Below are 15,678 nucleotides of genomic sequence, written 5' to 3' on the forward strand. Positions count from 1 at the left end.
CATTGCATCCAAACAAGAGGACCTCTGTTGTTGAAGCAGAAACTATAACATGAGCAGACTGGACACAAATATAACAGCTGACACAAAGACTGCTTGGCATAATGGTTAGCACAATTGAATTATAATAATTAGTGACACTGTACTATAATAATATTATACTCAAAGCAGTTATTATAAGACTAAAACACACAGAGGGGTAGCAGAATGGCCATGATGTCATTGATGGCGCTGGCTGGTACTCTCTCCCTCCTCCTCTCTCCTCCTTCTCCTCCTGCTTATCCTTGCATCTGCATCTGTGTCGTCACTGTAGAAAGCCTGGGAGTGGCAGAGAGGAGGAGAGGAAGCGGGTAGGCAAAAAAAGGAGGCTGAGAAGCGACAAACGAATCAGTGACTTCCTGAATTTTTCCAGCGACAAGAATCCTGCAGCCTACAGCAACAGGTACACATTATGTCCTCTTTCCAGCAACATACTGTTACATCTTCTCAGGACCAACAGGAAATAGTCTCAGCCGGATGCTACTTATTTACCAGTTGCAACTGATGTGAATTACTTATACCTCGTTTGATGAAAGTAGATTGCTGTTATTCAAAGAATAAAGAACTCGGAAGTAGGTTGAAGTAGTCAACAGTATTGATCATGCTAATAATGATAAGCACCGTGCAAGAGTTTCATGGATGAAAACTAATTCAAAGCTGATTTTTATATACATGCTTTTTATATACATGCTGCATAACCACAAACACCTGATAGCTGGCTATATTCTTCAAATAGAAAGTGAGCATGGGAGAAAAGAAAAAATAAATGACCTTGTTTGCTCAGCCTTTGCAGAGTGAGCAACAGAGCGGCCATTTGTCAATAGAGTTAAGTGAATTAAACTGGCCTGCGCGGAGCTTGAGTAACACTAACACAGCAGTGATGGACGTGAAAGTGTGTGTCTGCATTCTTGACAAAAAATAAAAATGTACACTTGGGCTGATTAAAATCAATCAAGTCTTGATATATCAAGTTGTTTTCCTGCAAATCTGCGCAAACGGCAACTCATAACACCACAAAAATAAGAGTAATTATACTGTATGCTGATGATCAACACTGTGTGTGTTCTCAGCATGGCCGAGGGCTCTGTGTCTGCAGCAGAGGTGGAGACATCCTTTCAGAAATTTGCCATTCATGGAGACTCCAAAGCGACAGGGAAGGAGATGAACGGCAAGAACTTTGCAAAGCTCTGCAAGGACTGTAATGTCATCGACGGCAAGAACGTCACCACCACAGATGTTGACATAGTCTTCAGCAAAGTCAAGTAATAATCTAAGTGCAGCACACAGTAAGGTTGAACGGTCACAGGTCAAATGAGGTCGTATTGGGCCAACATTTTGCAAAGCAAATAATATTCAGCATATTTTTTTTAGTTATTTACATTTACAATTGAACATATCTGTGTTGAATTTACATGTGGGTTTTCTATGGGTAAACAATGCCCATATGTGTTTGTCTATATGTGCCCTGTGATTGACGGGCAAGGTACTTTATCCCGCCTCCAAAGTCAGCTAGCTGGGATAGGCTTCAGCTCACCCTCATGAGGTGTCCTCATGTGGGACAGAAAGTAGATGGACTAGGCTGAATAGGCGTACGGTACTCTCTCTTTCGTGATTCATTATCAATTAGCACAATAGCAAAAATAACATACCTGAGAGGGTGAACATAACAAACCAGCGGGTCCAACAAACAAGTTACCAGTAAGCAAATTCACCAAGCTCCCGATCTCAATCCTGATCACTGAATCCCCTAAATTCTTCATTCTCGGTATCGCTACTGGAGTACAGCATGTAGTAGCTTTAAGTCTTTATGGGAGGTGACTCACCTTCCAAATTAACAGCGCCAAGCTTCTTTTTATTCTTGTAGGTTATTACCACTTATTAATTACTGCAAATGTATCTTTATTAATTACACTTGATTATAATAATATGATACTAACTTTTACTTATGAAATATTTCCCTTTGAACACCATGCAAGCAACATTGTATTGTTTCTGCAGGTCCAAATCCGCTCGTGTGATCACATTTGAGCAATTCAACTTGGCCCTGACCGAGCTGGCCCCCAAGCGGTTTAAAGGCAATAGCAAAGAGGAGGCGCTGCAGCTAATTTATGGTCTCATTGTTGGCAAGGAGCCTGCCAATGCTGGAATCACTGTGAGTACATTGTCATTAATAAGACTGCATTCCTGCATCCTTTATACAGCTGAACAATCCTCATACAGTATGATGTAGTGCAGCAGTGCACCACAGCAAACCACAAAAAAGGTGCTATCATTAAAAGTGACAATATTATGTTTATGAAGGCAACATTAGCAACATTCCTTGTTTCAGTATACATGATTTTGTATGTTTGGTTAGAGAGCAGCAAAGGTAGCGGCTGTGGACAGATTGACCGACACGACCAAGTACACAGGAACACACAAGGAGCGATTTGATGATTCGGGAAAAGGGAAAGGAAAAATTGGACGTGAGGACATCCCAGACACTAGCGGCTACGTCGCAGCATACAAGGGCAGCGGTACTTATGAAGAAAAGGTGAAGGAATCATAATCCTGAAGACACGACAGTATAATATCACATCCATCTAATTATAGTCTTTATGTACAGTATTTTCCACACTGTAAGTCGCTCTGACTATAAGCCAAATTAATTAAAACGACTCAAAATCGCACATGTCTCCATGGCAGAAGCGTATTAGAAAGTATTCTGTAACAAAAAATGTGTGTGCCTAAATGCATAAAAACGCTACTCAATGAATTATTGTGGCCTGAGCTGTTGCCAAAACACAACCACCACAGCAATTTAACTAAAAGCAGCCCTTGTTAAATTATACCATATACCTGTATATATATGTATAGTTGCAAAGTCATGCAAACTTTAAAAACAGTATGACTTAAAGTCTGGAAAATATGGTATTTGAAAATGAAACATACATCTAATCTTATTGGTGAGCAGGGAAAATGCACTTAACTGTGCCTTATTATACAAGTATTTTATTGCATGATGCTCTTACTGTGCAATTTCTTTTTCTTGGATGATCTTCATAAAGGTCTCAGAACTTAGCTCAACATATATGTGCCGATATAGGTCTACTCCTCCCTACCTCACACTATAGCCTGAGATGATGAGCATTGCCTCAGTTTTGTGTGGGCACTGGAGTCCAATGACATACCACAGAGTATATTTTCGCTGTCACACTTAAGGCATGCACAGTTGCACAGTTGCACTGTTACACAGTTGCACAGTTGCACAGTTGCACAGTTGCACTGTTGCACTGTTGCACTGTTGCACTGTTGCACTGCACTCTGCAGTAGTGGTATTACCATATTGCTTACTTTTAAAATGGATGTTGAGCATGTAGTATTTGACCTAATAAATACTCCTTTCTTGAATGAGAAATTAACCAAATTTGGCACTACTATAATGTTGTAACTACATTTCAATAAAGTAATAATTACCTTTACAATGTTCAAACTGGCCATGTGAATAACTTGTTTTATGTAACAAAAACACATATTTAACTCTGGATTTTTACATGTTTACATGTGTAACTATGGCAGTCCATTAAGATTAAAGGAAAATGCGTCATATTGAAATTTCATTTTTTTTTTTCCTGTGCTTCTATCATTTTGGTTCCTGTTTGACAGTTACTATAGAAAAATTCCTGTTTTGTTCTACATTTTATTCTGTTGCCTTTACCTTCCTTTTTGGGCTCATCTGACACAAATTTTACTCATGCAATTCGTGCATATATGTTGTTACATTGTTACAGACACGCCTGACTTTAATTTCTAAAGTGACTTCAAGCATAACTTAACCGATTAGCAGCAGGCATTAATGGAACGACTCGATGATTCAAACAACTCCAAAACTCTACACTACAACATCATCATGGAGCAGTGCAGAATCTGTATTTATCTTTTTCTATACTGTGTATGGGACAGTCCAGGGTGTACTGGGATAGGCTCCAACATGGCCGAATTACACTCCAAATTAACAGGGAACAGCATACTAACATAAAACTGGGAAGTCCATCAATTTTTTAAGGTCCTCAGCACACATCACAAGGCAGACAAAACCTCATCCTTGCATTCTGTTGTGTCACATTCTGTTATGTGAACCAGCCAAAATGTCCCCAATAAAAAAGGCAATGTCAATGGGTGTGCTGCATAACCATAAACAACACACACACACACTCACTCACACAATTAGGCCAGTTTATGAACAACAAACCATGCCTTCCTGTCAGCTAACATGACACCTTCCACCTAATAACAAAGGTTTACGGACACAAGATAGAATCAGAGTGAGATTTTTATCAATTCAGAGTCTCTCAGGATGGTCCCTGCTGAAAGCAGCGCTCACATATCCCACATAACCTGAACTCAACACAGGCTGGCCCACACCATAGTTTGAGGAAACACTGCGGTGTTTCTGTTTCTAGTTCTGGTTGCTGGCGCTGGGAACACCAAGGTTGGTACAAGTATTTAATGTGCGCTTCCATTAATGCCTGGTACACATCCACTTTCATATTAAATTTACTATCATTCATACTAGCAATGTCATAGGTTACAGTCTTGATTGGCTTCTGGCCACCCACATAGTTTTTTTTCCAAACAATAAATCATTGAGGGATCATTGTCCTCCCCATTGGCCATCTAGACAATTCACCTATCAACTTCATTCTATCTCAAAGCAAAGTGAGTATGGTCTCACCTTGAAAAATGATCAATGAAAAATCTTTGGATTCACGACTGGTCAACAACACCCTCTTGTGGTAGTACTAGTGATTACATTGACAGACAATTGAGGACTGACAAATCGCTCTCGTACACCCCATAACGTTTCGTGAATTTGTGACATTTCAAGTTCTGATATTAAGAATATTTATGCATCGATCCATCTTACCGCTTGTCTTCATTACGGATGAAGGACAAGTGCATTCTGGACCGATCGTCAGACAATCGAATGACACAAACAACCATTTATACTCACACTATATCACTGGTTCTCGATGATGTTCTGTCTGAGAGAAATGTTTTCAGCTGTTTGGATTTCATGTTTTTAGTTGGTTTAACTCCTATTGTTTATTGGCGGTTAGCAAGCAGCTCAAAGCGTTTGCTAGCGACGACACGAAGGAGATCGACAATCGTCAACAGCCAATCAGGACGCAGAACACAATGGGCAGGTTCTTCCTTTACCCAATAAGAACTGTTGTTGCTCTATAATTGGTCAGCTACCGTCTGCTGTGAGTTCATAATTGCTTGCACCGGCATGTAAACACAAAATGACAAGATGAAGCTGCATATGTCTTCAATATGAGTATACAGCACCCTCTACTGGCAGCAGTAAAAAATACAATAACAACAGAGCACCGACAGATACTGTGATCATTTCAAATGTATTATTTGATTCAAACTCTGCTTTAACATTGCTTTTGCCATTGAAGAAAAGGTTTAGCCATGAAATGGATTGCTGCAGAATATAGTTAACTAACAAAAACAGTGCCACTTTTAGGATCTTGCACATATTACCTCCAAATAACTTTTACCCATATTTTCTGTGTAAATGATCCACGATTATATGGATAGTTGCCACAAAATAATACTTAATATTATGGATGTGTGCTGGACACACACAAAAAGTCAACAAAGGCAATATTTTTTTCAAAACGTATCAACTTTATTTGAATATTTACTATACATAACAGGTAACAGACTCAAACAGCTGTTTAATACTTGAAAGAAATGTAAACGAATAATAATATTGAGCACAACAGGAGAAAATAACCACATTACTGCCTTAGCTCGAGTCAAATTGCTTGACTTGGTTTTCTGGTTCAACCACTCATTCCTACCAAGTTTACCCATCAGACAAATATTTTGGTGCTCCAGTGCAGTATTTTTCTTTTTCCATGTTTCAAGCTTTTTTTTTTTAGTCAACATGTTGAAATGAAGCACAAAAGCTTTCTAGCAATTCCAGAGCTGTTAGAAATCCTTTCTATGACATTTTTTTTTATTTTAAACACAGAAACAATAATAAAAGCCTCTTCAATTTGAATCCTGGATATGTATTCATTTGGTCAAAAGACTTAACTCAACTGCAGTGGTCCCTGAATGCGTCTAATCAGTAATTGCGGGTGATGGCAGCACAGTTGGGCGTTTGGCAACCTGTCACTGTTTCACATATTGTGTAATTTGACAATTGCTTTGACTGACTGGTTTAAGGAAAGGGGAAAAAAGCAAGTGAAACGAAAGAACGATTTTCATTTTACAGTTACCTCATCATTATTCTGCTGGTTGACACATTTAACTTTAAATTGGCACAGTTTGTAAATTCCACCGCTGACGTCACAAGACTGCTACTATACAGAAACATATACGTCCAACTCAAGAGAGTTCCAATTGTGTTACATTTTCATCATCTAGCATGTATGAATGCTACCTTCTTTCCTGCATCCCACTAATCACACCTTCTCCATTTGGATTTAAAGCCCACATGTACATGGTGTGCGAATCCAACAACAACACAGCAGTCAAGTCCTTTCAAAGTCTGCATGCTTGACCACACACAGAATAGGGCTGGGAAACCACAAGGCAGAAGAGAGCATGCAGTAATCGTCTTCACCATGACATAGTTCCGCACCGTTCCGTTCATCCATTTAAAGGTGATGGGGACGAGTAAGAAGAATCCATTATAGCAGACTGCACATCATGTAGAGACCATCGTTACAAGATTTTTTTTGTTTCTGTGCTTTGATGCTTTAGTCTTAAACATTCCTTGGCAGTCTATTTTGTTGTTGTGGTTAATGGAGTGCTCATATTTACCCCCACTCCTCCATTCACGTAGGCACTGTGATGAACCACGTCAAGGAGGAACAACTAATAAAGAGACAATGTTAAAAAAAATACAACAGAGTTACGACTTGCCGTATTAAAAAAAATCTTAACTGCTAAAAGTGTTTGGTGTTCCACCCTTGAAATGAGTCAGACTGTAAATGTTCTGAGTCACAACCTGTGTTACAAAAACTATTCCTGGTAATGAAGGGATTAGATCCTGGATAAGGATTTAAGTCCGTCCTTTTGCAGTTGGCAGTGAATGATCGCAACTTTTCGGAATGGGTTTCAAAACTAGACGTCCTCTAAGTGAGTAGCATGGCTACTTTTCCAGTCAAACGCAACTCGACAATCCCACTTGAAGTGTCCCAGTACAGTGAAGGAGAAGCACCGGTCTCCAACCCTCACTCAAGTATCCTCTCGTCTTTAAATATATAGAATTTCTTGCATTGATTTGCATTGAGTTCAGTGTCTTTCACGATACCTGCAGTCTCTGCCTCATCATGTCTTCAGAGGCTGTGCGTTGAACAGCAGGCCCAGTGAGGATTAACAACACAAAAAAAGACTACAAATGAGGAAAAAAATGTGAACCTCGTCCTGTCTCCCACTTCAGATTTTAGTGGTACAGATTATCTGCGGAGGGATGACACCATGACGAGGATGCATTAGATACCCACGGGGTGAAAGTGGCGCAGTGGAATCAGACACAGCTCTCCCTGGTCTTGTTGTCCATTAGGAAAGAGTTTAGCTGGGAAATGTCCACAACCACAGCGTCCCGTTTGCCTAAGTGGACGTCTTTCAAATGGTCCTCATCACTTTGGTCCTTGGCGAAATTTACAAACACCTTGATCGGACAAAGAGAAGGAAACATAATTATGTCTTTGCCTTAATAAAGTTAACTATGATAATTATATAATTATTTTTAAAATACATATTAAAATTTAAAAAATTAAAAATAAGACTTTGAATTTCAACAGTGTATGTGTGTGCAGAGAGAGTGAGAGCAGGGCTGTCCAATGATTCACATTGATTAATTCAACTAATCAGTTTTCTAATTAATTCATCATGATTAATCACCATTTACAACTATGTCTGGAATATTCCCATTTTTACTGTAGAGATAAAAAAGGACATGATAACATATATTTCTATGTGCAGTATGATCAGCTCCAAATTAACTGAAAATGTAAAACAATTTAAAAAAATAAAATAAAAACAAGACAACGGCTTACTTGGTCTAAAGTTGTCTGAGAGACAGAGTAGTCCTCTATCCTGAGTGCCTCCTTGTTGGTGGACAGCAGGGAGAAGATGCGTGCAAGGGAGGTGAGGGATGAGGGCAGCTGGTACTGCAGCATGTTGCGATGTTTCTCCTTCAGGTTGCTGCCGGGAAGTTCTTGCTCGATAAACTCCATCACCGGCCGAAGGTCTGGATCCGGTCCAGCCACCCTGAGGATGATGGTGTAGCCATCCCCAAACCTGAAGAGTAAAATATAATGATTAATGCACATAAAATGTGACATCAGCATTGGTGCAACAATCCTATATAATTCACTCCGCCCCAAGACGAGCTGTGATTCCTACCTGTTTTTCAGGTGCTGCACACTCCCAAGACAGCGGAACCTGCCATTGACCATGATGGCCATCCTGGTGCAAAGTGCTTCACACTCTTCCATGCTTTAAAAAAAAATCACCAAGCTCAGTTTGTGCGTGTTTGTGCATGATTATTACTGTATCTTCAAGTATCACATCACATCTAACCTGTGGGATGTCAGGACGACAGATCGTCCCTCTTTGATGATGCTCAGTATGGCGTTCCACAGGGCGCGCCGTGCTTTAGGGTCCATGCCTGTTGTAGGTTCATCCTGTTAAATGTAAACAAAAACATTTGTAAATACACTTCATCGAGGAAGATTTATGTGTTTGTGTGGTCATTCCCTACTGACCAGGAACACCACGGGCGGTCCTCCTATGAGCGCGATGGCGGTGGATAGTTTTCTCATGTTGCCTCCACTGTAGCTGCCTGCTGCCTTGTCCACATACTTGACTAAGCCCAACTTACGGATGCCCCACTCTGCCACCTAGTGGAGACAAGAATACTATGTTTAGTGTTGCTGCAGAACTGAAAACACTTTCAATTGGATTTTCAGCTATAACTCAAATTACTTGGATGGGAATTCAATAAGCAACTATAGCAACCTGCTGGTGGTCTGTGCTGCTATGGACACACCATTATATGTTGAGACAGTACAGCATTCCAGGTTACAGCATTTTGTTAAAAATTAATTAAACATGTATTTTTGATTAATCTTAATATCCTAATAATCTCAAGATTAATAATAAACTAATACTGACTAAAGAAAAGCAAATCTGGTTAGAAATAATACACAGTGTGCTCAATATTGACCACATTTGTCATCTCAAAAGCTTGACTCTTGCGACTCTCATTAAGGATAATGACCATATTTTATAGTCTACCTGGATGATGTAAGGATCACAAGGTGGTAATCAACAGGCTACACCAAAACAACATGCGCAAACTCGACTGTCCTCTCTGCACACAGCCATCCTCATGCTTTTTGATGGGGGAAATCTGCTTAACTAGTGTTTAGCGAGTTTGTGTGTGTGTTCGACTGACCTCACACACTTCCTTCTCAGGCACACCTCTCAGAATGGCATAGAACTCAAGGTGTTCCCGTCCCGTCAGCAGGTCATTGATGGCATCAAACTGAGGACAGTATCCCATGTTCTGATGTACCTCATCGATTTCTGTTGTTACACTGGCATGAGACAAACAGTTTTAATGTTCTAATTCCATTGCAGAAATCATCATCATATGCCATTTTATTATAAAATATGTCTTTTGAGTGTTTTACCTCTTTCCTGCCAGGTAGGCCTCTCCACTTGTGACCACTGAGTCTCCTGTCAGCATTTTAAAAGTACTGGTTTTCCCTGCTCCATTGACTCCCAACAAACCAAAGCACTGAAAGATAAAGAAACCTATTATTATATACGTATATAAGTTATTATTACCATATAGCTTTTAACATTTCACTATATAGGGGGACATGGATATGGTCGATAGCAGGCTCAAAATAATGGCAGAGCCATCAAACAGCTGTCTTTTATCTATGTTTTGTTATACTGTAGATATAGATAGGCATCTAAACACTGAGTTGAGTTTATCCGTAATCGGAATAATAAAGATGACCCAACGTCGATCGTACGCCTGGTCTGTAGAGTTAAGTATGGTATATTAAAAGAGTAGGGTTGTATATTTCCTACCTCGCCTGGGGGGATGCCAACACACAGTCGGTCCACAGCTGGCTTCTGTTTCCGCTTATAAATCTTAGTGAGCTGCCTAAGCTCTAAGATGTCGGCTTGTCCTCCTCCACTGAGGATTCTCTGTCGTTCTCTGGCAACATCTTCATCCTCTTCTCTGATTGGCTTCAGGTGACTGGAGGATGACCTGAAAAAGTGCAAATGCAATTCATGAAGGTTGAGGACACAGTCAGTAAAATCAAACTCATACTCAGAAGGGAGGCACTAGGATAATGACATTGTTATGCACTAACCTGGCCTTGATGCAGAAGCGATACTGAATGAGGACGGTGATGCAGAAGAAGATGACTCCCTCAATGGCCATTGCAAACAGGTTCTTTCCCACCATGTCCCAAGCCAAAGGAGAACGGAAACGGTTTTCCCCTGAAAACACACAAAATCCAGCTTGTTAAAAACCCAGCACGTATTAAAAGCAGTATGAATCAGTTTCCTATTCTTGCCACTTTACTTTGCTTACCAAATCTTTCCAAAGCATCAGCCATTGCTTGGTTCTTCACCATGTCGATCAGGCCTCTCCCAAGACAGAAGTGAGGGAAGATGAGGAACACGTTCTTCAGGATGTCGTTGATACCACCAATGTCCTAACAGTATTGAAGCATTTACACTCAATACTCCGATAATAAGTTAGAAAACCAACAACAATGGAGTTGTTATTTACATTGCCTCCAAACAGCTCCAGTACAAACGTGGACACGCTGCCGTTGATTCCGATCAGTATGTTGACACTGGTTAGAACCACGTAGGCTGTGCTGGGGATCTTAAAGAAGAATGAGGCTGGGTACATCAGAGGGGTGATGGACCATCTGAAAATACAACATTGAACAATGAGCAAGATCGGAGTCCAGCTTTAAAAATTGTATTATTCTCTAAAGAAATTTCAATTTCATAAGCATGCACATTCCAAATTACCCATAAAGCAGCAGCAGCAGGGCCAGAACAGGCAGGTTGGTAGAGGAGACATAAGCCTCTTGTTGGAAGCAAATGAAGATAATAATAACCAGCGTGGCAGGGACAATGTAGTTACACTGTAAGGAAGGAGAAAAAAATAACAATGAGTAAGATGTAACCATGGCTTAACTATTCTGAATATTATAGTAATGGTGTACATAGGCACCAGGCAAATTAACATCAAAACTAAATTTATTAGAGGAAGATGATGGAAAAATCCAAGTTTATGACAATTAAGATTTTACATTATGAACTGTAATAAATAATTTTGTGTCATTTGTTCATTTTCAAATGAAAATAATAGAGGGAACGTGTGTGCCATTTCAGTGTAGCCAATTAAATTCCAATGCTAGGTCGTACCATGTCCCAGACAAAGTTGGCCAGCCAGTAGAGGAAAGGTTGCACTCCACTGATAAACTGCATGTGCTTGGCCTTGTTTACCCTCTCCTGGATGAGGAAAACAACAAAGCTGGCAGGCACAAAGGACATGGCGAAGATCACGCAGATGGACACCAACACATCCACTGATGTTGTCATTCTGAAAAAAAAAATTTAAAGAGTGAAAGGAAGTCATCAATTAGTTTTCCTTCTCAATTTCCATCTCAATTTGAATTTACCAACAAAAGTGATTAACACTTACAGCGCAACTTGTGACAACTGTTCCTTGGTGAGATTGAGAGGATGATTATACGCAGTGATACCAAACTTGGTGGGATCATTGCCAGCTGGTAGACTTGCTCGAAGAATTCCATTGTTCATCACATTTAGAAAAGAGCCAATACTATGCCAGCCTTTGTTGTTGAACCAGATCTGTTGACGGATGTGGGTTTGTTGCTGTTTTGTTACCAATACACGACCATCTCATATATTTTTATATGCAACATGTGTGAAAAAGCACTGACCTTGACATTATTTTTGGTATCCAATCCTTGAATAAAGTTGGAGAGACTATGGAAGAAACGATCTGCTGCAGTTCCCTGAAGGGAAGACGAATCAGACAGGTCAGCCATGCCTCTTTTAGCAGCAAAGGCAACAGGTATAGTAAACATACGTACATATACTATTAGACGGGACACAAACTGAAAACACCAAAAATATAACCATTTGGGGCTATAACAGCTTCAACAGCTATTTAAGATATTGAAGCTATTAATTTTTACATTTTAAATTTCTTACCCTTTCGAGACGGAATCGTCTGCGCAGTTGAGCAATTGCATCATCGACCTGGTCTCTGTGGGCTGGAAGCTGAGAGCTTCTGGCGCCAAGTGAGAAGCCACCATATCTGTACAGAGATATTGTTAATGATTAGAAAACCAGACACAGAGTGGATGCATCGATACAGTCTTGAACTCAAAGACGAATTAAATGTCAGATTTTGTACCTGAACTCATTGACCCAAATCTTGTTCTTTAGGCTGTGACAAGAGAGACAAAAAAGTTAGTGTAATTACGGCCACTCTCTCGAAATAAATAAAATATGTAATCAGCGCTACCTTTTTCCAATAATCTGAGCGTAGGTCTTCACCAGATAATCTGACACGTTTCTACCAGTCAAATTCTGAAGCGTGTCTTTATCGCTGAGCTTAATCTGGACATAAAAGCAGACAAAACAGATCATTTATACTTCATTTAAACAGTTACATTTGTGTATAAATGATCTGGCTTCACTAACCTGTGGAGGTGGAAGACCCCCTGCACCAGCTGGACATTCAGGCAGCATCCTTTTGCGTCCTTCACAGCTGCACTCGCATAGAGGAGATGGATTCTCCATGGACCAGTTGCCTTTCTCAAACATGTCTGTCACACTTTGAGGTACTTGTGGAACTGACCACTCATCCTCCACTGCTGCACATGGAGTGTTCCTGTAATATACGGAAGAAAATGAAATGACTACAGGTCAGACTGTGTAATGCAACTCTGGTTTCCTTTAGAGCTGCACTGTGCTGCTGAATACATTTCATCTATAAGTTAAGAAATATACTCACGTCAAGGGTCCTCCTTCCATACAGCGTGTTCCATATCCTGGTTTGTCTGTCAGAGCTCCAAGCAGTTTATTGGTATGAGGGTCCTCGGGCATGTCATTACTGTCAAGAAGCACAATATTATTGTTTATTTAGTGTTTGTGTCTAATCAGGTAATTCAGTTGAATGTAGCTGTTCTGTGAAGCTATATGGCTACTTTATCAAGGATTACTGATCCCAAACAAACCTGATGAAGGTAAACTGCTCCCCATACATGCTGGTATCTAGGGCCAGACTAGGGTACTTTCCAAATGGAGGGACAATTAGGCTGAACACCAGGGCGATGCACACAAATACAGCTGGGAGGACAATCTGGATGAACAAAAAAACACACATGCTGATTATTAAAAAACTAAAAAACTCAAACTTAAGCTCATTCATTTATTCATTTTCTACCGCTTATCCTCACGAGGGTCGCTAACATGTTTTTGGAATGTGGGAGGAAACCGGAGTACCCGGAGAAAACCCACGGGGAGAACATGCAATCTCCACACAGAGATTGCTGAGGGTGGAATTGAACTCGGGTCTCCTAGCTGGGAAGCCTGCTTGCTAACCACTCGCCTACCGTGCCCATTTACTGTAATATTCTTAGTGAAATAACAATCAAATACTGATTTGTCTATTCTTAATTCTTCATTTTGAGACCATATTTGGACAATTCTATGCATCCAGATTGGTGAAACAGTGGTGGTCTGTGCCCAATGGCATAAAGGTCCATAAAAAGTCGACCAGTGGGTTGACCGAGTCCACATTTACTTCCATTTCTAGTTCCTGAAGGTCTAATGGCTAGGTCATCTTTTGCCCACATCAAGTATATGTTTATAAAAAGCATCAGCATACCTGTGCAAAAAAGCCTTTCCTGGAACGCCGAGCATAGAGGAATCTTTTCCAGAGTAGTGCTACAAACTGCTGTCGCTTCAGACTCCAGCCTTTGACCTGGTATGAACCTTTACCATCTGTTCCACTGAGCCAGTCAGTCTCACGAGATTCTGGAATGTCACAGCAGAGCACAAATGAGCAATGAGGAAACTAGAGGCAGTCGGACTAAAATGTTGTGTATTTTTGAATGACAACAAGAAGTCTATGCAATGCATGCTGGGTAGAGCAGTTCCTTATCTGTTACCTTCAGAATCATTGAAATCAAAGTCATCCTCTGTGAAGGGCTTCAAGCAGCTTTGATGGTCTCCAAAGGCATGATGCCGACGAGTCCGCGTTGGCACTACTCCGTCTGCAAATAAACACAAACATTGGACTGATGATTTTAAGTTTACAATGTTTGGTATTTTACACATTTTATACATGTATATAACAGGGGTTGAACAAAGGTTTCTAATATTCCACCAAGTCTCACCTGAAAGTTCCACAGAATCAACTCCACTGTCCTCAGCAACTTTCAAGAAAATCTAAAGGAGAAAACATACAGTAAATTAAATATCAACACAAAGTGTTTGCGTCGTGAGATCTTTATACCTCTTCAAGGGTGGTGTCAGATATTCCATAGCTTGATATCCCCAAATCAGTGAGACGGTCATCGAGCTCATGGAAGAGCTCCACAAAGGCTCCGTCTTTGGCTGACTGGTATGGCAGGATATAAGTGAGTTCATGCCCAAGGTCTTCCACCAGGCGAGCCTCTGACACATGCTTGAAAATCACGTTGGAGATGAGGGAAACATCTGGAGGGAAGTGTGGTCAAAAAGAGGCGTTACGTAAATCTAACACTTTATTGGAAAAAAGACATTTTATGTTACCAATTGTGGTGGTTTCACTGTCTGGTTCACTGCCAAGGCCTGCATCGGAACTGCTCTCAGACACACTATCCTCCTGTGTGAAAGCATATACCGAGTTATGCAGGTAACGGAACATAGCAGGTAAAGTAATGAACACATGCTCCCGCCTACCTTCTCGGCTTTCTTGCTATAGGAAACAGTGCTAGCAGAATTCCTGCAAGACTGAAGTGTCAAGTCGTAGTCTCTCTTGACCAGGGTCAGATAGTAGCCTGAGCCCAGTTGGGTCTTTAGGAAGAGTGAGGAGCCGACACAGCACAGCTTGCCATGGGAGATGATGGCAATGCGGTCACCAAGGATGTCTGCCTCATCCATGTGATGGGTAGACAGGATGATGGTGCGGCCTGACAGATTGACATTATTATTGTTATTATTGTCAACTTTGATAGTCTTCTACTGAAACATGTAAAACATGACTACGACTGTACAGTTCGAGTTCTAACATCAGAAAATCATGTTTTCATAGCCCTTCATCTGTTTTTTTGTTCCTGTTTCCTGTACCTTGTCTGTATTTAAGTAGCAGGTCCCAAATTCCTCTGCGTGCATAGGGGTCAACACCAGCTGTGGGTTCATCCAAGATTACCACCTTTGAGCCTCCAACAAAAGCCAAAGCCACTGACAATTTCCGCTGCATCCCACCTGAATTGACAATAATGGGAAGAGAAACTTTTTTAGTACATCAACAAGGATAAGTGCTCATTTGAAACACAAATATTA

At 40.6% G+C, this 15,678-nt stretch overlaps 2 protein-coding genes across 2 annotated transcripts in view; one reads left to right on the forward strand and one right to left on the reverse strand.

Moving 5' to 3' along the window:
• Positions 1–313: 313 nt before the first annotated feature.
• tppp2 (tubulin polymerization-promoting protein family member 2) lies at positions 314–4,175 on the forward strand. The gene is made up of 4 exons (XM_058067987.1): positions 314–439; positions 1,107–1,298; positions 2,035–2,188; positions 2,393–4,175. Exons 2-4 carry the CDS (start codon positions 1,108–1,110, stop codon positions 2,582–2,584), a joined length of 537 nt encoding a protein of 178 aa, XP_057923970.1. The 5' UTR covers positions 314–439; position 1,107; the 3' UTR covers positions 2,585–4,175.
• Positions 4,176–5,694: 1,519 nt separating this feature from the next.
• LOC131125100 (phospholipid-transporting ATPase ABCA1-like) overlaps positions 5,695–15,678 on the reverse strand; it is a 29,393-nt gene continuing 19,409 nt past the window's right edge. Inside the window, exons 22-49 of the mRNA XM_058066285.1 lie at positions 15,463–15,600; positions 15,076–15,305; positions 14,926–14,998; positions 14,648–14,850; positions 14,529–14,580; positions 14,301–14,405; positions 14,018–14,166; positions 13,365–13,489; positions 13,142–13,240; positions 12,829–13,018; positions 12,650–12,744; positions 12,539–12,571; positions 12,334–12,439; positions 12,060–12,134; positions 11,798–11,967; positions 11,518–11,695; positions 11,119–11,234; positions 10,868–11,012; positions 10,667–10,790; positions 10,443–10,572; positions 10,153–10,336; positions 9,744–9,850; positions 9,506–9,647; positions 8,814–8,948; positions 8,629–8,732; positions 8,452–8,544; positions 8,103–8,346; positions 5,695–7,714 (exon numbers count right to left, since the gene is read on the reverse strand). Coding sequence (XP_057922268.1) covers positions 7,571–7,714; positions 8,103–8,346; positions 8,452–8,544; positions 8,629–8,732; positions 8,814–8,948; positions 9,506–9,647; positions 9,744–9,850; positions 10,153–10,336; positions 10,443–10,572; positions 10,667–10,790; positions 10,868–11,012; positions 11,119–11,234; positions 11,518–11,695; positions 11,798–11,967; positions 12,060–12,134; positions 12,334–12,439; positions 12,539–12,571; positions 12,650–12,744; positions 12,829–13,018; positions 13,142–13,240; positions 13,365–13,489; positions 14,018–14,166; positions 14,301–14,405; positions 14,529–14,580; positions 14,648–14,850; positions 14,926–14,998; positions 15,076–15,305; positions 15,463–15,600 — 3,689 coding nt within the window. The 3' untranslated portion in view covers positions 5,695–7,570. The remainder of the gene's footprint in view (positions 7,715–8,102; positions 8,347–8,451; positions 8,545–8,628; positions 8,733–8,813; positions 8,949–9,505; positions 9,648–9,743; positions 9,851–10,152; positions 10,337–10,442; positions 10,573–10,666; positions 10,791–10,867; positions 11,013–11,118; positions 11,235–11,517; positions 11,696–11,797; positions 11,968–12,059; positions 12,135–12,333; positions 12,440–12,538; positions 12,572–12,649; positions 12,745–12,828; positions 13,019–13,141; positions 13,241–13,364; positions 13,490–14,017; positions 14,167–14,300; positions 14,406–14,528; positions 14,581–14,647; positions 14,851–14,925; positions 14,999–15,075; positions 15,306–15,462; positions 15,601–15,678) is intronic.

Source organism: Doryrhamphus excisus, chromosome 1, assembly GCF_030265055.1.
Source record: "Doryrhamphus excisus isolate RoL2022-K1 chromosome 1, RoL_Dexc_1.0, whole genome shotgun sequence".
Classification (NCBI taxonomy): Eukaryota; Metazoa; Chordata; class Actinopteri; order Syngnathiformes; family Syngnathidae; genus Doryrhamphus; species Doryrhamphus excisus.